General features: G+C 44.7%; 1 protein-coding gene across 2 annotated transcripts in view; it reads right to left on the bottom strand.

Moving 5' to 3' along the window:
- Positions 1-22,935, bottom strand: part of LOC120066681 (myosin-10-like) — an 82,446-nt gene that overhangs the window by 31,336 nt on the left and 28,175 nt on the right. The window contains exons 3-8 of one of the 2 annotated variants that reach the window (XM_039018126.1): positions 11,448-11,475; positions 9,204-9,306; positions 6,493-6,522; positions 5,125-5,142; positions 1,017-1,109; positions 26-89 (exon numbers count right to left, since the gene is read on the bottom strand). In XM_039018126.1, the coding sequence (XP_038874054.1) occupies positions 26-89; positions 1,017-1,109; positions 5,125-5,142; positions 6,493-6,522; positions 9,204-9,306; positions 11,448-11,475 (336 nt within the window). The remainder of the gene's footprint in view (positions 1-25; positions 90-1,016; positions 1,110-5,124; positions 5,143-6,492; positions 6,523-9,203; positions 9,307-11,447; positions 11,476-22,935) is intronic. The other variant, XM_039018134.1, reaches the window with a different exon arrangement.

Genomic DNA, 22,935 nt, shown 5'->3' with positions numbered 1-22,935 from the left:
TTAAGCTAGCTGTTTGGAAGGATACAAGTTTCAATGTTGGCCCCGACGATGTATCCGGTGACATCAAAGTTGATCCGGATGAACTTTCCCTGCAGGGAGAGAAAAACAGAGGGTGAGAAAAGCAGACAAACCATATCACTCTACTGTCCTGGGGTCTGGAGTAAACCACATTCCTGTTGATCTCTACTGTCCTGGGGTCTGGAGTAGACTACATTCATCTTGGTCTCTACTGTCCTGGGGTCTGGAGTAGACTACATTCATCTTGGTATCTACTGTCCTGGGGTCTGGAGTAGACTACATTCATCTTGGTCTCTACTGTCCTGGGGTCTAGAGTAGACTACATTCATCTTGGTCTCTACTATCCTGGGGTCTAGAGTAGACTACATTCATCTTGGGCTCTACTGTCCTGGGGTCTAGAGTAGACTACATTCATCTTGGTCTCTACTGTCCTGGGGTCTAGAGTAGACTACATTCATCTTGGTCTCTACTATCCTGGGGTCTAGAGTAGACTACATTCATCTTGGTCTCTACTGTCCTGGGGTCTGGAGTAGACTACATTCATCTTGGTCTCTACTGTCCTGGGGTCTAGAGTAGACTACACCTGTGCATAAGGCTGTGATCTGACTGTGCTGAACAGAACAAACCTCTCTAATCTAAACTGGATCCAGAATCAAAGCAGTCATTAATGATTAGCAGAAACGTTTCTTGTCCTGCTGGAATGTTCCTGTGTAATAATAGGAAGATAATAAAATAAATTCCTCTCCATTGATTTCTCTTCCTTATCATCAAAAGATTCCAGGGAGTTTTCGAAAACTCCCAACAAACACACATGCCAGCTAAATCTGTCTCAAGTGCCAGTTATTTGAGCAAGAGATAGTGAGTGAGATGGCATGAGTGGCTTTTAGTAAGCCACAGAGGAACATACATTATAAACGTAGGGAAGACTTCAAATGAAGCTCGATACGGTCTTGAGAGTGGCATTCTTTTGGGGAAATATGTATACATGCTTTACTTACGAATCGTGACGAGTTGTCATTCTTCACTGTCTTGGCGTTGCCGAAGGACTCGAGGATGGGGTTGGCCTGTAAGAGTTGACGTTCCAATTCACCCTGAAAAAGAGGAGCGGTATTACAGCAAAGCACTGGGTCCAAGCACATATGACCCCTTCCCCCAACTAAACTTTTTACAAATAACAAGCACAAAAAAAAAAATTGGCACAGGAGAAACATTTTTCCAATACACACAATGACCCATTTTATGTTCGTCAATGTCAATCTAACAATCACATAGTGTCACACAGACTATTGATCATGAAACATATGTAGGCGGATGGACACTGTTTCCCCAGTAATGTTTATGACCATAAAAACTAGTAGAAAAGAGAGTATTGACAGGTATTGGACAGGAAACGACAGGTATTGTAACGCTGTAAAAGACAGATGTGATCAATGGAACATGTTCAGGAAACCACTTCACAGTCTTCTCTGCTCAATATCCTACAACAGTACGTCCAACTAAAACTAAAGAGATGGAGGGGATAGGGAGAAAGAGATGAGAATCTCATTTCTTTGAATAAATTGGGCGTTAATGGCACGTGTTTCCTGTTGTCTGGTCAGTGTAGAACCTCTGGGTTTGGAATGGAATGGATTAGAACCGTGTTGCTCAGTGGTGGAACACAACAGAACTGCAATGACTCTCCACACCGCATATGGTTCAGCTGAAGCTCAACACATCCTCAAACGAATGTTCAAACCCATCTGGACTCTGGGTTTGCATATCCTCTTTCTACTGTCAGACCAACATCAAAGGCATCAGATCAAATCCAATGCTATTGGTCGCATACACATATTTAGCAGATGTAACTGCGGGTGTGGCGAAATGCTTGTCAAATAACAACAACAAAAAGAAAAGAAATACTCCAACGTTGCTTAGGAGCGAGAAGCAGAGCTGCCATGTCTGTCGGCGCCGTCTTGATGATTGAAGCCATTGTCTAACCATCAAGCCTGCAAAACAACCTAATCCAATCAATCCCTGTTTATACTGTCGAAGTACACAGTACAATCATAAAAAGTACCAGTATAAGACAAACCAGACAAACCAATAAATCTATCCACAGATGTCTCATATATTCCACAGTACACAGCTGTGTTTCAGCGTGGTGGTTTAGGGGTGCTGGATGAGTTGGGGCGAATGAGGCGACTCAGAGAGGAAGGCCACATCTCTCCAGTTAGTGATAGAGATCCTTAGGAAATGGACTCAATCGTTTAGCACACTGACAGATACTGGAGAAACAGACCTGTTTAACACACTGACACAAGCCAGAGACACACTCAATTCTATATGGAAGAATCTGTCATCATTAGAGATCCCGTTAAGGGAGGGAGGGAACGGTGCTCTGTTCACTTCTCACACCTATCGTAGACCCTATCTGGCTGACTGCCAGGGCGGAATAGAATGTTCAATAGGTATGAAATGGAACAAAACGCTCCAAAATGTAAAGCTGGTATCCAAACTTGTCCAATAAGAAACACTGGTTTTCATCTTCCGTTGCTACAGTATACCCTAATGGACATGACCCTGTGTAGGTGTTTAGACAGGTGGCCCATTACGATCCCATCCAGAAACTCATTCTAGGGTTGGTCATGACTGGGGAATCCAAGATGGCCCACCGAAAAAATAACATGGCCCGTATTTTGAGCTTTTCTTTTCTGCGGCTAGGTGGGAATGGGATTTTCCCATTACGTCAAGCTCACCAGACACACTTTGATCGCTCAAGACGGTGGCGTTTTTCCAGGGATGTCTGTGGGATGAGTTAGGGGTTTGGAAATCAGCCTTGCGTTCAGACGTGAGACGCGTAATGTGATCTTTGGCTGCCAGAGCTGGGCCGGAGAGGCCGACTGCTGTTTTCATTGAGTTTTCGTGCTGCTGAAAATGAGGCAGGAATGAATTGAATAAGCCCGTTCCATCCTCGTCCTGCCAGTGGCAGATTGCACGGACGGTTAATTATAGCATGGTCCCAGATCTGTTAGTGCGGTCTTACCATTTCTTATAGTCATTGTCACACTCTGTCTCTATAACGCAGTGCTATATGGCACAACTTGACAACACCACACGCTTTAGAACAAACTAGAACAGAGGACATAATGGAGACTGTTTAATGTCCACAAGCTGCCAATCTCTGCCAAACGCAGTCTACAGACTGGGACCAGACTGGGGAGAGGGTAGGAACAAAGGGGTGAATAAAAAACACCAGCAGGGGTCCACTTTAGGATCGTTACAAGCTGACCCACATTCCAGCGTTCCGGAGTGTGTTACTCTTGTTCTGACAGATTCCAGAAACCATCATTGTCATGTAAGGAGGCTAATCACTAGCCCTGCCAACAACTGACAGGCCTGGAAGACCTCCGGGACATGTATTGTACCACATAATCCGGTTTATGTGAGCAAGAAGACCATAAAATTACTGTTGATGGAATGCATTACACTTATTCTGATGAACAGTGTCTGGAAACCATCATAGCCACGTTAAGAGGCTATTCACTACAGTGACAACTACTGTAGGGGGCCTGGAAGAACTCAGGGACATATAGTTGTTGATAACATAGTTGTTGTTAGTGTGACTGTGGACAATGCTATCGGGTACCACTTAACATTGACACGACTATGAAATGAATGTATCTTTTGTGAAATAACTCCTCTCTATTCTCAATCTTTCCTCTGTAACTTGGGAAACATCCTTTGTAGCGTGTTCAACCTCACTTGTTATCAGTGTTAGGGCCTTTGGCAGTGCTTTGGCCCAGATTGTGGAGACTGGAGAGCCAGAGGAACAGTAAAAACTGTCCCATTAAATCTTCAAGGAAGAGACCAGGTGGGGATGTGGGATCACATCTGCTCCACAGACTAGAGTCAATGGACAGACGTTACAAATCTATTCAAGTCCACAAGCAAAGTCACTACTGGACAGACATTACAAATCTATTCAAGTCCACAAGCAGAGTCACTGCTGGACAGACATTACAAGTTGTTTCACGAGTTGCTCCAAGTCCACAAGCAGAATACCACTTCAGTGACTGTTGGGAGAGTGCGAATGACGCAGGCAACTGCACTTGTGTTTGTGGTTTTGGGGAACAGGAACAAACCCCCACCCCTCCAGGGGAAGTCAGAATAACTTTCTGTGTAACCTCCTCCCTCATGGCAAAGCAGGGAGCAGATGAAAGACTTGCGAAGACAGAAAGAAGCAGTTCTAAGGGGATTCATTTAGTGATCTAAGTAGTGCCACAGAGACACAAACGGCAAAATTCACAGTCAACACCCCGTGGTGAATTCAATAAGGTACGAAGATTAAAATCCCCATTATCGTCCCAGGTGGGCGTTCTGTGGTTGGGTCTGAATAGACCAAGCAGAGGAGAGGCTGTTATAGGTCTTGGACCATGTCATGGCCCTCTCTCCCTGGGGGAGTCCGTTCAGCTGAGCTCTGGGCAGTGGTCCCCTTGGCTCTCCCTCCCTAGCTGCTCTCCTCCAGTCCTAATCCAGCTCCAGCTCCTGCTAGCTGGAAGCCAACTGACTATTTAGTAAAGCCTGCTATGGCTATTTGGCAGCACCAGCACCTCGCGAGTGAAAAGCTCTCCAGCAGGCTCACCGGGAGCCAAATTGGACGTGGGAGAGAAGTTTGTGACGAGGTCCTGACAGGAGTCTTGCTCAATGTCTGCCAGTATAACAGTGGAACATATTACAAATGCACTGTTTATGACTGGTGGTGTATTATTGTTTAAAATGGGATATGTCAGTTAGGAAGTGGGAAATGTGTTTATTAGTATGTATTAAACTAGGAAGTAATGTTTATTTTCCCAAATCTGAGATATTTGAAAGAAGCAGTGCCATCTACAGGTAAGAACAGAGACACCACACAGTGCATGGAGTGGATTAAAACTAAACTAGTTTAGTCCCAAAGGTGACTGCTATTGGGCCCCCACTGACACCCATAAAAGGGACAGATATACAGAATAGTACACAGAGACAATAGCAGCCCCTTTACAGGATATTCTGCCCATTGTGTTTTGAGCTAGTCTAGTGAGTGGAGTGCGGTGGGTGAGAGAGGTGAGGGACGGACTACATGCTACTCACATAGAACAGGGCTCCACTCTGTAGTCAAGGGGCAGATTGTCAAATGTTACCATGGAAATAAACAGGAAGTGTTAATGGTCATGGATACTAAACACACATAAAGGATATACATACCGTACATACACACCAAGGAAGACAACAGGTAGTACTCAAAGATAATTCGGACTAGGCTAAATAATGCATAAAGGCAAACGGTTTAAGTGAAATGTACAGTAGTACACTAAAACAGGAAGCAGGGGAATGGATATGTTATTCTGAAAGGCTCTTTTCCAAGAAGCTATCTCACTGACGGGTGCAAATCCATATGTTTCTCATATTAGCCTTGGGGCAGTGTGCCATAGTGAGCACCACATCTTTATTCAGAACACTGCTCATCTGCCCTCATGTGCCGTTTCCATGACCTTAACAGTATCAACAAGACCTACAGCAGCTGGTTGAAATGCCTTGAGAGTATTATTAAGCTACTGAACTAACTACTGTCATGACAACCACAGCCAGACAGTCTGCTTTTCAGTAATGTCCAGTAACTGACCCCGTGTGTGTGTTTGGTCTTGTTCTTCTAATCCTCGTGGGGAACTGAAATGCCCAAATGTCCCCTCACAAGGATCGTAAAACGAGGAAAATTCTCCCTTGTGGAGACATTTCCCACGTCCCCATGAGGACAAAGGCTACTTTAAGCTTAGGGGTTAGGTTTAGGGTTACAATTAGGGTTAGGGTTAGGCGTTAAAGTTAAGTTTAGGGGTTAAGGAAAATAGGATTTGAATGGAAATACATTTTAGGTCCCCACGAGGATAGAAGAACGTGTGTGTGTGTCAGTTCCATCTTCAGACTCAGGAATATATGCCTTCATCTCTATTTCAACGTCTTACTGCTCAACTTCTACTCGGCATTGTTCAAAAATAGCTCACATAGTACGGCATGTCTGCCAAACTTTGACTGGTGGCGACCAAACACAACAAAGGCATGTATATGACTGTTTCATCTAGTGTGGAATAACAACATTTGCAAGCACATTTTACAGTACAGTACAGTGCATTGGCCCACAGGTATACATGGAAAAGCTGCATTCACATCAATATTCATGCCAGATTTAAAGTTTACTTACGACATGATTATTTTCCGCCTGATAGAAAGAGAATCTGGGTCAATACCCAAACTTTGTTTGTCTAATTTTTGCGCAGATGTCAACATTACACATACTGTACATGCTTCAGTGTGCAAGAAAATAACCAATGGCACCATTTCACAAAACATAAATATATTAAATTGCCACTAGCTTTACATAACAGTCGGTCCGTTTGAGAGCAGAAAGTTGGTGATGCAACATGCACATGAACGAGGTGTTTAGAAGAAAGTGTAAAGACTTGCCTGTAGTTTTACTGGTTTAGGCGACTCTGGCTGTTTGTTACAAATAAACAAACGCAAATATGTTAGAGGGTTGTGCACGCCTGCGCAATCTATAGAGCCCACTATAGGTACTACTGTAGGATGCATTCACTTTGGCAACACACATCATCATGGGACTGGAGCTCGTCTATATGGACTCTTAACACATTTACAGGCATGTTATGCAAAAAAAAAACATCTATATATATTGGCACATTTTATCAATTGGTACATTTTTATAAACTGGGTGGTTCGAGCCCTGAATGCTGATTGGCTGAAAGCCGTGGTATATCACACTGTATACCACGGGTATGACAAAACATGTATTTTTACTGTTCTAATTAAGTTGGTAACCAGTTTATAATAGCTCCGCATTGTGTCGTGCTTAAGAACAGCCCTTAGCTGTGATATATTGGCCATATACCCCACCCACTCGTGCCTTATTGCTTAATGAGCCTATTTTTGACTGCCGTGGTAATGTACCAGCATCATATAGCTTCAGAAGGACCTGACCCTTTCGTGACCTCATCACACAGCCCATGTGTGATCTATCTGATATGGATTAACAAGGGAGTTAATCCACTGTACTGTAAATACCAGTGGATCAGACTGGCCTGGTATTAGGGGGACATTGTGGATCAAACTGGCCTGGTATTAGGGGGACATTTTGCCTCAGACTGGCCTGGTATTAGGGGAAAATTGTGGATCAGACTGGCCTGGTTATAGGCGGACATTGTGGATCAGACTGGCCTGGTATTAGAGGGACATTGTGAATTAGACTGGCCTGGTATTAGGGGGACATTGTGGATAAAACTATCCTGGTATTAGGGGGACATTGTGGATCAAACTGTCCTGGTATTAGAGGGACATTGTGAATTAGACTGACCTGGTATTAGGGGGACATTGTGGATCAAACTGTCCTGTTATTAGGGGGACATTGTGAATTAGACTGGCCTGGTATTAGGGGGACATTGTGGATCACACTGTCCTGGTTTTAGGGGACATTGTGGATAAAATTATGCTGGTATTAGGGGGACATTGTTGATCAGACTGGCCTGGTATTAGGGGGACATAATTGATCAGACTGTCCTGGTATTAGGGGGACATTGTGGCTCAGACTGGCCTGGTATTAGGGGGACATTGTGGATCAGACTGGCCTGGTATTAGGGAACATTGTGGATCAGATTGGCCTGGTATTAGGGGACTTTGTGGATCAGACTGGCCTGGTATTAGGGGACTTTGTGGATCAGACTGGCCTGGTATTAGGGGGACATTGTGGATCAGACTGGCCTGGTATTAGGGGGACATTGTGGATCAGACTGGCCTGGTATTAGGGGGACATTGTGGATCAGATTGTCCTGGTATTAGGGGACTTTGTGGATCAGACTGGCCTGGTATTAGGGGGACATTGTGGATCAGACTAGCTTGGTATTAGGGGACTTTGTGGATCAGACTGGCCTGGTATTAGGGGGACATTGTGGATCAGACTGGCCTGGTATTAGGGGGACATTGTGGATCAGACTGGCCTGGTATTAGGGGGACATTGTGGATCAGAATGGCCTGGTATTAGGGGGACATTGTGGATCAGACTGGCCTGGTATTAGGGGACTTTGTGGATCAGACTGGCCTGGTATTAGGGGGACATTGTGGATCAGACTGGCCTGGTATTAGGGGGACATTGTGGATCAGACTAGCTTGGTATTAGGGGACTTTGTGGATCAGACTGGCCTGGTATTAGGGGGACATTGTGGATCAGACTGGCCTGGTATTAGGGGGACATTGTGGATCAGACTGGCCTGGTATTAGGGGGACATTGTGGATCAGACTGGCCTGGTATTAGGGGGACATTGTGGATCAGACTGGCCTGGTATTAGGGGGACATTGTGGATCAGACTAGCTTGGTATTAGGGGACTTTGTGGATCAGACTGGCCTGGTATTAGGGGGACATTGTGGATCAGATTGGCCTGGTATTAGGGGACTTTGTGGATCAGACTGGCCTGGTATTAGGGGGACATTGTGGATCAGACTGGCCTGGTATTAGGGGGACATTGTGGATCAGACTGGCCTGGTATTAGGGGGACATTGTGGATCAGACTGGCCTGGTATTAGGGGGACATTGTGGATCAGACTAGCTTGGTATTAGGGGACTTTGTGGATCAGACTAGCCTGGTATTAGGGGGACATTGTGGATCAGATTGGCCTGGTATTAGGGGACTTTGTGGATCAGACTAGCTTGGTATTAGGGGACTTTGTGGATCAGACTAGCTTGGTATTAGGGGACTTTGTGGATCAGACTGGCCTGGTATTAGGGGGACATTGTGGATCAGACTAGCTTGGTATTAGGGGACTTTGTGGATCAGACTGGCCTGGTATTAGGGGGACATTGTGGATCAGACTAGCTTGGTATTAGGGGACTTTGTGGATCAGACTGGCCTGGTATTAGGGGGACATTGTGGATCAGACTGGCCTGGTATTAGGGGGACATTGTGGATCAGACTGGCCTGGTATTAGGGGGACATTGTGGGCCGTACAAGTTGTTAACTCTCCTCTTTCATCATTTATCCCTCAATAGAAAGGCATACTGTAACTGTGACCTTCAGAACAGGGTTTAGGGGGAGATCTAGAGGTGTGGTAGGGAGATTAACATGGCAGGGGGAATATAGAGAAAGAAAAGACAGAAACGTACACTTACAGGAATGCTGTGGTCTTTTTTTCCTTTATGGGAGGAAGCCACATGTGCAAGGTACTGGATGACCTTTTTAGTGTTTTCTGTCTTGCCAGCACCAGATTCACCTCTGAGAAGACAGAAAACATACAAGACAGATTCCTGGGTTAGCAGATGGGGAAGAATGACATGTGTGTGTGTGTGTGTGTGTGTGTGTGTGTGTGTGTGTGTGTGTGTGTGTGTGTGTGTGTGTGTGTGTGTGTGTGTGTGTGTGTGTGTGTGTGTGTGTGTCAGAACTGTCTTTCTGACTGGCAGATGTTTTTGTGAGGAGATTATGGCACTTGGGAAACTCCATTAACAGTCTTGAGCCGGGGGTGAGAGAGCTAGCCAAGCTCTGCTCCCTGCAACTCCGCTAAACAACAAATGAATGAAAATAAACCACAGTTGCAAGGTTTATCGGATGAGGCGGTGTAGCAGGGCTTTTGTGTATCTATATGTGCTGTTTATTTTCTTTGAGCTAGTTTAGTTCAGCGGCTGTTGTTGAGGGTGGGACTCACGGACCCACAGCGATGACAGCTTTAGAGCAAGGAAGTATGTTTTTGCAAGCTCTTCAAGCCATGCAGAAAGAATCCTATCCCCAAGTGACACTTACTGTACAGTAACATCAACACACAATGCATACCAGTGGTTTAAAAAAAAAAAATAGGTACTCATTCTACGTAATCGCTGGTGGTTAACATTGAACTTTCTCCCCGATCTCAAGCTCAACGCTAGGTTATATTTATTTGAGCAAAATCACCTGCAAAATAAAACTAACGACATGATGATCTTCAAATAAATGACAAGGCCCCTGAATACTCACTGAGTGTAAAACCAATTACCATAACAAAGTCATGTGTAGTTTTTCTTTCAGATTCCCCTTACCTGGCCATGTGGTGAAGTCCTATGGTAGTCTAGTCTAGTATTATGAATATGCTGTTTGGCTGATGAGTTGTGTGTTTAGTGTTGAGCTCAATAACCACCGGGAGCAGAGGGTGTTTCTGGCTGCGTCTGAAATGACGGGCTCTGGTCAAAAGTAGTGCCCTATGTAGGCATTAGGGTGCTATTTTGGACACGGCCCGTGAGTGAGTGATTGCGTCAATGTCCCTGAGGTTGGCATTGAACTGGAAGTGTTAGATTCCTCAGGTTGGTTCGCCTTGCTGCAGAGGAGACGGCACATACTCTCAGGGACTGACTTAGAATCACATGGCATCTCTGTGCAGCGTTTACATTGCTATGACCACCGTCTCCTACAGTGGGTGTGTGTGTGTCACAGTCACAGTTGGCATATAAAAGCATCATAGCAGATGTGAGATTTTATGATAGTGTTCAAGCCACACTTCCGACATCCATCCAATTTCTTCCATGCTCCCCCAGACTTAGTCATGTATGGTGTAAGGCTAGGAAAATATGTGTTGACTGGGGGCTCCAGGGACATTTTGGGTGGTGGTGGATCGGGTTCAGACCAGCGCAGGGAGAGAAAACACACACCTGGAGAAACGTTACCCTGTATACTCTTTCACACATCATCGGTGTAGGCCTGTCAAAGGGGCTTACAATGAGATGCCACGCTGACATTTCTCTTGGCAGCATTAATGTCATCTGTAGATATTGGGCGCTAGACTAGAATACAGCCCACGGGTAAGGGTTGTGTGTGTGTGCCAGAAATACCAAACATTTCCCAGCTTCCCTGCCCCAAGCCTAAGTCTCTTTCCCGTAAGTGTCTAACTGTTCTGTGTCACTAAGTTGCTCCTTTTAAAATAGCTATAGAGGCCTCTGGCTCTGTTCTAGTTCAATTCAATTGATTCCTCTTTCGACCTATAATCAGTGCTAAGTACATTCATGTCGGCTTCAATAAGCTACACTTCATTCTTAGTTGAATAGAGCTTCTGCAGGAATGCAATGCAGCAGGTAATTTCCCCATTTCATTTTCGGGACTAAGTGAGGAAGAGACGCGCATAACTAAGATAATTGAATCGTGAATATTATGCAATTAAGCTGGTGCTGCATGGCCTTTCTAAACCATCTGCTCCAAACCAGTGTGGTATGATACTATGCAGGCTGGATGCAAGGAATCGAACTGAGAAGACACTTTCCTGTAAATCCAGCAACCCATGCAACACATGCAACCCATGCAACCCATGCAACCCATGCAACACATGCAACCCATACAACACAGAACACAGAAAGAGAAGAAAAGGGCTGAGCAGACATGGCTCAGAGGTTACTCACGTGCAAAGAATTGATTGGTCCTCTCGATCTGGGAGGGACAGAGAAAGAGGGAGAGAGAGAAATGGGGAGAGAGAAATGGGGAGAGAGAGAGAGAGAGAGAGAGAGAGAGAGAGAGAGAGAGAGAGAGAGAGAGATAGAGAGAGAGAGAGAGAGAGAGAGGGAGAGAGAGAGAGAGAAAGAAATTATACACAGTGTCAGCATTTAGCATACTCATCGGCAATGGCCCATTCCCCAAAATCCCTCTTTCAAACTGAAATGAGTTCTTGTACCAAATGTATCACTGGCTGACAGATGTACACCAAAGTCATTTTAAAGGACATAGCCAACTTTACTGAGCTTGGTGAGTTTGCCATCGACTGAGATACTCCCTTCAAACGGGTTGAAGGTCATTGTCTGCACCAGGAACGAAATGTAATTTCACTAAACATTTCAAAAGCCTCAGGATCCAGACATTTCACAGGCACACAAAACGGAGGAGGAATCGAGGACTCTTTCAAAGGAAAGCTTTGTAGTGCCAAACCTCTGCATTACAGAGATAAGGGCTGATAGTGTACCTTGTCGCTATTAGGATGGGGAATTGAGGGAAGCTGAGCGTAAAACTGCTGAAAGCTACACTCTTAGAAAAAAAGAGTTCCAAAAGGGTTCTTCAGCTGTCCCCATAGGAGAACCCTTTTTGGTTCCGGGTAGAACCTTCTGTGGAAAGGGTTATACATGGAAACCAAAAGGGTTCTAAATAGCACCTTTTTTCCTAAGACTGTATGTAGGCTATGTCCATCATGTGCATGTAGCCTATGTGAAAACAGTTTACATTTGAACTCATGGAACTCAGTCAGACCACGGTAGGCGTAATACTGCAACCCAAGGCCATCTTTCCCTGTATTTACAGTCTTGTTATTTTAGAGCCCTGTATCACAGAACTGGTGGGCTGATGACAGAAACACAGCTCTCTAGGAAGAAGGCAGAGCATCAATGTGATTTACAGTCAGCAGGAAAGAGAGGAGAGAGAGAGGAGAAAGAGAGAGAGAGAGAGATGCTCTGGTTTAATGGCTAGAGAATCAGGAAGAAGCAGGAGGGAGCCATTTGAAGTGACAGTGAGGTTGGGACAGTTTGCACACAACAAGCCAATCACTGAGCTCCTTCATCTAATTGGCTGAGGTGAACGGGGGCACCACAATGGTTTATTTTTTATTTTTTATTATTTCACCTTTATTTAACCAAGTAGTCTAGTTGAGAACAAGATCTCATTTACAACTGCGACCTGGCCAAGATAAAGCAAAGCAGTGTGACACAAACAACAACACAGTTACACATGGAATAAACAAACATACAGTCAATAACACAATAGAGAAAAAGTCTATATACAGTGTGTGCAAATGAGGTAAGATAAGCGTGGTAGGCAATAAATAGGCCATAGTGGCAAAACAATTACAATTTAGCAATTAAACACTGGAGTGATAGATGTGCAGAGATGAATGTGCAAGTAGAGATACTGGGGTGCAAAGGAGCAAAAAAAATAAAAATAACAGTATGGGGATGAGGAAGTTGGATGGGCTATTTACAGATGGGCTATGTACAGGTGCAGTGATCTGTGAGCTGCTCTGACAGCTGGTGCTTAAAGTTAGTGAGGGAGATATGTGTATCCAGCTTCAGTGATTTTTGCAATTCGTTCCAGTCATTGACAGCAGAGAACTGGAAGGAAAGAGCATGCATTTAGTTTTACTTGCATGTAAGAGCAGTTGGAGGTCACGGAAGGAGAGTTGTATGTCATTGAAGCTCATCTGGAGGTTAGTTAACACAGTGTCCAAAGAAGGGCCAGAAGAATAAAGAATGGTGTCGTCTGCGTAGAGGTGGATCAGAGAATTACCAGCAGCAAGAGCGACATCATTGATATATACAGAGAAAAGAATCGGGCCAAGAATTGAACCCTGTGGCACCCCCATAGAGACTGCCAGAGGTCCGGACAACAGGCCCTCCGATTTGCCACACTGAATTCTGTCTGAGAAGTAGTTGGTTAACCAGGCGAGGCAGTCATTTTAGAAACCAAGGCTGTTGAGTCTGCCGATAAGAATATGGTGAATGACAGAGTCGAAAGCCTTGGCCAGGTCAATGAATACAGCTGCACAGTATTGTCTCTTATCGATGGCGGTAATGATATCGTTTAGGACCTTGAGCGTGGCTGAGGTGCACCCATGACCAGCTCGGAAACCAGAATGCATAGCGGAGAAGGTACGGTGGGATTCGAAATGGTCGGTGATCTGTTTGTTAACTTCGCTTTCGAAGACCTTAGAAAGGCAGGGTAGGATAGATATAGGTCTGTAGCAGTTTAGGTCTAGAGTGTCTCCCCTTTGAAGAAGGGGATGACCGAGGCAGCTTTCGAATCTTTGGGGATCTCAGATGATATGAAAGAGAGGTTGAACAGGCTAGTAATAGAGGTTGCAACAATTTTGTCTGATAATTCTAGAAAGAGAGGGTCCAGATTGTCTAGCCCGGCTGATTTGTAGGGGTCCAGATTTTGCCGCTCTTTCAGAATATCAGCTATCTGGATTTGGGTAAAGGAGAAATGGGGGAGGCTTGGGCAAGTTGCTGTGGGGGGTGCAGCGGTGTTGACCGGGGTAGGGATGGCCAGGTGGAAAGCATGGCCAGCTGTAGAAAAATGCTTATTGAAATTCTCAATTATTGTGGATTTATCAGTGGTGACAGTGTTTCCTAGCCTCAGTGCAGTGGGCAGCTGGGAGGAGGTGCTCTTATTCTCCATGGACTTTACAGTGTCCCAGAACTTTTTGGAGTTTGTGCTACAGGATGCAAATTTCTGTTTGAAAAAGCTAGCATTTACTTTCCTAACTGCCTGTGTACATTGGTTCCTAACTTCCCTGAAAAGTTGCATATCGTGGGGGCTATTTGATGCTAATGCCGTACACCACAGGATGTTTTTGTGCTGGTCAAGGGCAGTCAGGTCTGGAGTGAACCACGGGCTACATCTATTCCAGGTTCTACATTTTTTGAATGGGGTATGCTTATTTAAGATGGTGAGGAAAGCACTTTTAAAGAATAACCAGGCATCTTCTACTGACGGAATGAGGTCAATATCCTTCCAGGATACCCGGGCCAGGTCGTTTAGGAAGGCCTGCTCGCTGAAGTGTTTTAGGGAGCGTTTGACAGTGATGAGGGGTGGTCATTTGACCGCAGACCCATTACGGACACAAGCAATGAGGTAGTGATCGCTGAGATCCTGGTTGAAGACAGCAGAGGTGTATTTGGTGGGCAGGTTGGTTAGGATGATATCTAGGAGGGTGCCCGTGTTTACGGATTTGGGGTTGTACCTGGTAGGTTCATTGATCATTTGTGTGAGATTGAGGGCATCAAGCTTAGATTGTAGGATGGCCGGGGTGTTAAGCATGTCCCAGTTTAGGTCACCTAACAGCAGGAGCTCTGAAGATAGATGGGGGGAAATCAATGGGGGGCAACCACTGACGCCAGATAGACCTTTGTGGTCAGTTCTGGCCGTGAGTCTGACGAGGGCTGGGCTCTTGTCACCAAGGCAGAGCAAGGGGCTGATCCACAGTGAGAGGCAGAGCATGGAGCTGGCCCACGGTAAGGGACATAGGGGTGACCCACAGAGGCAGAGCATGGGGCTGACATACAGAGGCAGAGCATGGGGCTGACATACAGAGGCAGAGCATGGGGCTGACCCACAGTAAGAGGCAGAGCATGGGGCTGACCCACAGTAAAAGGCAGAGCATGGGGCTGACCCACAGTAAGGGCCCAGAAGCACATTTTGGGACTGTACATAACCCATCGTATCTACTAGCAGTGAGCTAGTTTATAGAGGGAAAGGTGGGAACATAACTGACCAGATATCCCATATGACGTTTCATAGCCTAAGTGCCATGTGCCGAGTTCTCAGATTGGACTATAATAGACCATGACCAATATAGCATAAGAGAGAGAGAGCTGCTCACACCGGCAATGACTCATCAGGAGCAGAACAGCATCGTAGCCCTGAAGACAGCCTTATGTCCAATCTGTATCTCTACCAAGGAGGAGCACTTCTATGTTAGATGGCCTTTACCCCTGAAGACGTCAATAACCTGATTGTGTCTGGGAATACACGCCTTATTAGGTTAAAAGAGTTTCCATCCAATCTGGGAGAGTCATGATGAGCAGTGGAAAGGTGGATGGAAAGAATTGTGATGCATTATTAGATGGTCTCCTGTGAGGTACCGTAGTCAATCATTCAAGACAGGGGTGCATCTTCTCCTTCATAGGGGGTGTGTATTTTACTGTATTCACCAAAGGAGTAACACTTGTCTCTAGGCTAAGCGTTATCAGCTTTTCATGGACGTCAATGACCCAAATTATTTAATTTCCTTTTCTTTTTTTTCTTTTTTTGATTATTCATATACATTGTGCAATTTAATGTTTTGTTGATTATTTGTATATTTGTTTACTGCATTGTTAGGAGCTACTCAACGTCAACAAAACAAAAGGAGATGATCGTGGACTTCAGGAAACAGCAGAGGGCGCACCCTCCTATCCACATCGAAGATCCTCAGCATACACATCACAGACAAACTGAAATGGAACAGCGCCTCTTCAACCTCAGGAGGCTGAAGAAATGTGGCTTGTCACCTAAAACCCTGACAAACTTTTACAGACGCACAATCGAGAGCATCCTGTCAGGCTGTATCACCGCCTCGTATGGCAACTGCACCACCCTCGACTGCAAGGCTCTCCAGAGGGTGGTGCGGTCTGCACAACGCATCCACACTACCTGCCCTCCAAGACACCTACAGCACCCGATGTCACAGGAAGGCCAAAAAGATAATCAAGGACAACAACCACCTGAGCCACTGCCTGTTCACCCCGCTACCATCCAGAAAGCGAGGTCAGTACAGGTGCATCAAAGCTGGGACCGAGAGACTGAAAAACAGCTATCTCAAGTAGAGGTCGACCGATTATGATTTTTCAACGCCGATACCAATACCGATTATTGGAGAACCAAAAAAGACGATACCGATTAATCGGACGATTTATATATATATATTTGTAATAATGACAATTACAACAATACTGAATGAACAATTAACACTTATTTTAACTTAATATAATACATCAATAAAATCTATTTAGTCTCAAATAAATAATGAAACATGTTCAATTTGGTTTAAATAATGCAAAAACAAAGTGTTGGAGAAGAAAGTAAAAGTACAATATGTGCCATGTAAAAAAGCTAACGTTTAAGTTCCTTGCTCAGAACATGAGAACATATGAAAGCTGGTGGTTCCTTTTAACATGAGTCTTCAATATTCCCAGGTAAGAAGTTTTAGGTTGTAGTTTTTATAGGACTTTCTCTCTATACCATTTGTATTTCATATACCTTTGACTATTGGATGTTCTAATAGGTACTTTAGTATTGCCAGCCTAATCTCGGAAGTTGATAGGCTTGAAGTCATAAACAGTGCAATGCTTGAAGCATTGCGAAGAGCTGCTGGCAAACGCGGTAAAGTGCTGTTTGAATGAATGCTTACGAGCCTGCTGCTGCCTACCACCGTTCAGTCAGACTGCTCTATCAAATCATAGACTTAATTATAATATAATAACACACAGAAATACGAGCCTTAGGTCATTAATATGGTCAAATCTGGAAACTATCATTTCGAAAACAAAACGTTTATTCTTTCAGTGAAATACGGAACCGTTCTGTATTTTATCTAACGGGTGGCATCCATAAGTCTAAATATTGCTGTTACATTGCACAACCTTCAATGTTATGTCATAATTACGTAAAATTCTGGCAAATTAGTTCGCAACGAGCCAGGTGGCCCAAACTGTTGCATATACCCTGACTCTGCGTGCAATGAACACAAGAGAAGTGACACAATTTCCCTAGTTTAATATTGCCTGCTAACATTTATTTATTTATTTATTTATATATTTTTTAAAATTTTATCCCCTTTTCTCCCCAATTTTCGTGGTATCCAATCGCTAGTAATTACTATCTTGTCTCATCGCTACAACTCCCGTACGGGCTCGGGAGAGACGAAGGTCGAAAGCCACGCGTCCTCCGAAGCACAACCCAACCAAGCCGCACTGCTTCTTAACACAGCGCGCCTCCAACCCGGAAGCCAGCCGCACCAATGTGTCGGAGGAAACACCGTGCACCTGGCCCCCTTGGTTAGCGCGCACTGCGCCCGGCCCGCCACAGGAGTCGCTGGAGCGCGATGAGACAAGGATATCCCTACCGGCCAAACCCTCCCTAACCCGGACGACGCTAGCCCAATTGAGCGTCGCCCCACGGACCTCCCGGTCGCGGCCGGCTGCGACAGAGCCTGGGCACGAACCCAGAGACTCTGGTGGCGCAGCTAGCACTGCGATGCAGTGCCCTAGACCACTGCGCCACCCGGGAGGCCAACATTAATTTATTTTAACTAAATATGCAGGTTTAAAAATATATACTTCTGTGTATTGATTTTAAGAAAAGCATTGATGTTTATGGTTAGGTACATTGGTGCAACGATTGCGATTTTTTCGCAAATGCGCTTTTGTTAAATCATTCCCCGTTTGGCGAAGTTGGCTGTCTTTGTTAGGAAGAAATAGTCTTCACACAGTTCGCAACGAGCCAGGCGGCCCAAACTGCTGCAAATACCCTGACTCTGTTGCACAGAATGCAAGAGAAGTGACACAATTTCCCTAGTTAAAAGAAATTCATGTTAGCAGGCAATATTAACTAAATATGCAGGTTTAAAAATATATACTTGTGTATTGATTTTAAGGAAGGCGTTGATGTTTATGGTTAGGTACACATTGGTGCAACGACAGTGCTTCTTTTGCGAATGCGCTTGTTAAATCACCTGTTTGGCGAAGTAGGCTTTGATTCAATGATAAATTAACAGGCACCGCATCGATTATATGCAACGCAGGACAAGCTAGATAAACTAGTAATATCATCAACCATGTGTAGTTAACTAGTGATTATGTTAAGATTGATTGTTTTTTATAAGACACGTTTAATGCTAGCTAGCACCTTACCTTGGCTCCTTGCTGCACTCGCATAACAGGTAGTCAGACTGCCACGCAGTCTCCTCGTGGAGTGCAATGTAATCGGCCATGATCGGTGTCCAAAAATGCCGATTACCGATTGTTATAAAAACTTGAAATGGGCCCTAATTAATCGGCCATTCCGATTAATCGGTCGACCTCTAATCTCAAGGCCATAATACAGCAATCACTAACTCAGAGAGGCTGCTGCCTACATAGACACTCAAATCACTGGCCACTTTAATAAATGGATCACTAGCCACTTTAAACAATGCCACTTTAATAATGTTAACATATCTTACATTACTCATCTCATATGTATATACTGTACCTTATACCATCTATTGCACCTTGCCTATGACGCTTGGCCATTGCTCATTCATATATTTATATGTACATATTCTATTCCATTCCTTTATATTTGTGTGTATTAGGTAGTTGGTGGGGAATTGTTAGTTTACTTGTTAAATATTACTGTCGGAACTAGAAGCACAAGCATTTTGCTATACTCACATTAACATCTGCTAAACATGTGTATGTGACCAATAACATTTGATTTGAGCTAGTAACCAAAGTATTTAGCTGCACCTGCTATAACATCAACTGTACGGGACCAATAAACATTGATTTGATTCGATTTCCTAATTATCTCAGGAATTTCACCCTGACCTACGAGACGGCTAGATGGGTGCACTACAAAGCAATCCGATGATTTCATGTGACATTCGGAATTGTCGCTGTGATGTAACACGTGATGAATTTAACGTGTCGTGTTCAAATCTGGCAGGTCTTCACCATCTCTTAGGAACAGAGAGAGAGGTGCTACTGGTTTCCATCTTTGTCTGACACTGTGCGTTTGGGTTGCTGCTGGGCATTCAAGTAGGTACTGTACATCTCCTCTCCATTCATCCTCACTTAGCGGATGAAAAGGGTTGTGGAGAAAAGTCTTGACGTGTAATAAAAGTAGTTCTACCACCAATGTAGCAAAACAGGAATCTGTTAGTGGCTACATGGCATGATGTTGCCATTTGTTGTGGGCAGCCGGTCGTATTAATGTTTGCTTTGCATCGCAAATATGAATTCTTTGACGTAATAATCATGTTTTTGACCACATCTGAAGACCTACGTTGGAAACCGTTTGATATTAAACCAGACTCAGAAGCGGGACATGTTTCATTTGCTTCTCCCTTCTCCAAATGGGTTTTACCCCCTCTTCTGTCTGAGCTGAGGCCAACAGTCTTTCACCGTCTCCGCTACAGATTCTACAGATGGCGGCTGGCCACTGACATTTCCCATGACCTCTTCCTGAGTCACTGGAAGTGACACTCTCTCTCGGATATTAAGGTCTTTCACACCCCAGGACACGGTCTTCTGATGGCGGGAGAGAGCTGGTTTGAAAGAGTGAACTGGAGAGAGGAGAGAGGCCAGAGCCGGATGGGTTATTCTGTAGATAGGGATGCCTGAGGAAAACAGGGTGGGACACAGGCACAGCTGGATGGCTCATCAGGGACAGTGCAGCTTCCTTGATTTGAGCAGGTTCTTCCTGGCTTTGATGACGGACGGGGGGCCTGGCTTGACACATTCTCACTGATGCACAAGGATTTACAGGCATTTCATGGTATGATGTCATCATCCACTGCTCTACGCATGGCCGTACTGAGAAGCACGCACACACACCATTGTCTCATCCTTCCTGTGTCTCCCTTTACATCCAAAACCCCTATCTCGTTCAGACGCAAACACAGCCCAGACAGCAAGGCTGCTGTGGAAACATCTCTCACTTTATCTGGCCGGCTGCAGACGCGGGAAGGATATAATCGAGTCAAGAGGACGTTCTTGAATTCCATTCATTCATGCCAATGCATCGACCTCAACAACCTCTCCAAGATCGTACAACTCTGATGACTATTTGAGGGGTAGAAGCCATTGTGGGCATAGATGGGGAACCAACCAGAGCTGTTATTTCTGTAACAGTGTTTTATAGCCTAGTCATGAGAACCGTTGTGTGGGATTCACATGATTGGTAGTGTTCTTTCCAGCTTCACATGACTTGATTATTTTGGATGTCCTCAAGAGGCTGCTCCACGGAATAGGATAGGATTGGTTGTTAAAATATTTGAATGAAGAATAAAAATGATTTAAAAACCTATTTAGTTGTACGGTGTTTGGCCAATTCTTTAGTAATGGACTGTCTCATGGGAGGGAAAAAGGCAGTACCAAAGTTTTGTTATTAATGCTCAAAATAATAGAATAATTACTTAATAATTTATAGCCTAATTAACAAGTTAACCACCAGGCTTGGATGGATGACTCTACTTGAGCTCCTCCACAGACCATAGACAACAAAAACAAAACACACGTCACCATCTTTCAAACCTATGACAACGTGAAAAATTGTAGGACATCTTGGGAACAGTGGCTCTGCGTGGTGCGTTTGTGACGGAGAGGAGACAAGGGAGGATAGGACGAGGGAGAGAAGAGCAGAGGGGGCAGAGGGAGCTGATCTCAGCCCACAGACAGTGAGCTCATTGTGAGCCTGTGGCCCGCTGGGCCAAGGCCAGCCTCCGCTATTGAAGGCTAATGCATTAAGGAAAGGCAATGGAGTGGAAACACTCGGCTCTGAAAACCCAGCTCCAGAGGTCACTTTTGCTGTTAACAAAGTGGCTTTGAAGGAGGAAGAGCTCAGAAACCAGTTTGATATAAATAGAGGTACAACACATCCACTGGGCCATGGTGGATAATGAAGACAAACTGGTGGTCTGTAGCTTTAATTGAGCATAGTCTAGTTTTCATCAGTTTAAGAAAAAAGAGAAGAAATGTCTCAAAATGAACTCTGAGCACTGATAACTTATAGCAGACGCACTCTGCAACAAATAAAGGCATCATCCAAGTGTTGTGTGGTGAGCAGTAGTATGTCAGTCAGCAGATATCAGAGTCCAAACCAGAGTAAAATGAAGATCATTGTTGGTTGGCCTGGCTCCTCCAGGGGAAGTTCCAACCAGCCACGAGACAGGGGGGATAGGGCCTATCTCACACTGTAGACTGTGGGCAGACTGCTTCCCCACTACCCCTCCCCCCTTCAGATCCCCCCTGCTGGATTGATGCAGTGACCAGACTCATTCCACACATTCCAGTTCACATCCCTGCCAGCCACGAGCCTCAAGCTCAATTCTAACGAAAAGTGTGCTCATGCTGGAAATAGAATGCATATGAGTGAGAGAAAACAGACGAGTGTCAACAGCATCATAGCGCGTCAAATTAGCAAGCAAGTCTATTTTTCACGCGTCTACACGGAGCAATTCTGGTAAAATAACCAGATAGATTGCTTGGGGTCGTTTGTAGATAAGAATTAGGGAAGATCATTACAATTCCTCTATGCTAAGTAGACTAAAGATGTAGTTTATAATGTATTGGGCAGTAAGCTAAGGTTGCAGCCTACCTGTGTTGATTTCATAGGCATGTAATGTCTGGAAAACTTGAGGACCGCTTACGTAGAAGAACAAGAAAGACTTGGTTGTTTATAAACGACTTGGGTTTAGCACAGGTACGGTGGCTCCCGTAGGACATCTAAGGAACTCACAACAATAACTCTCAGGGGCTTCATAGGGAACATAGATAATGGATTTTCATTGGCATACGCTATGCAGTGTATGTGAATTGACGCTCGCTACGGGCGTCTCTCCATGTGATTTCGGCTTCACTCTAGACTAAGGCAGAAGGCAAGCCTCTCGTTCACATCTACTGTATGACGACACCTGTACTGACCATATATGGACAAATACCTGGCCATGTACAAAGAACACCTGTACTGACCATATATGGACAAATACCTGGCCATGTACAAAGAACACCTGTACTGACCATATATGGACAAATACCTGGCCATGTACAAAGAACACCTGTACTGACCATGTATGGACAAATACCTGGCCATATACAGAAAACACCTGTACTGAACATGTATGGACAAATACCTGGCCATATACGGAAAACACCTGTACTGAACATGTATGGACTGCTCTATCCATTTGACTGACTGAGGAACATTGAGTGTTTACAGCCTTTCCACAATAAAATGAGATGTGGGTTTTGTTGCCCTGGCCTGTACATTCAGAAGGACCAGGTCCAACATCCTAAAACTTTGTTGACAGTTTGACTGTAATTCAGCAAGCAGGGGAGCGAAGGATTTCTGGACTTGGCCAATTTTTCAGTCTACAATGTGTGGAGAGGTATGGAAAAGCTATCCCATTAAAGCATTAGAGTGGTCAGTTTGTTAGTATAACACCTCAGGAGCAGTGCTAAGCCTGTATATCGGGCAGGACTCCAGCAGTGCATAAGGGTCTAGTCAGATTATACTGTATTTACACTGAGTGTACAAAATATTACACTTTCCATGACATAGACTGACCAGGTGAATCCAGGTGAAAGCTATAATCCCTTATTGATGTCA

Source organism: Salvelinus namaycush, chromosome 2, assembly GCF_016432855.1.
Source record: "Salvelinus namaycush isolate Seneca chromosome 2, SaNama_1.0, whole genome shotgun sequence".
Taxonomy (NCBI): Eukaryota; Metazoa; Chordata; class Actinopteri; order Salmoniformes; family Salmonidae; genus Salvelinus; species Salvelinus namaycush.
The sequence above is the reverse complement of the archived record's forward strand: the minus strand, read 5'-3'. Positions and strand labels throughout refer to the sequence as shown.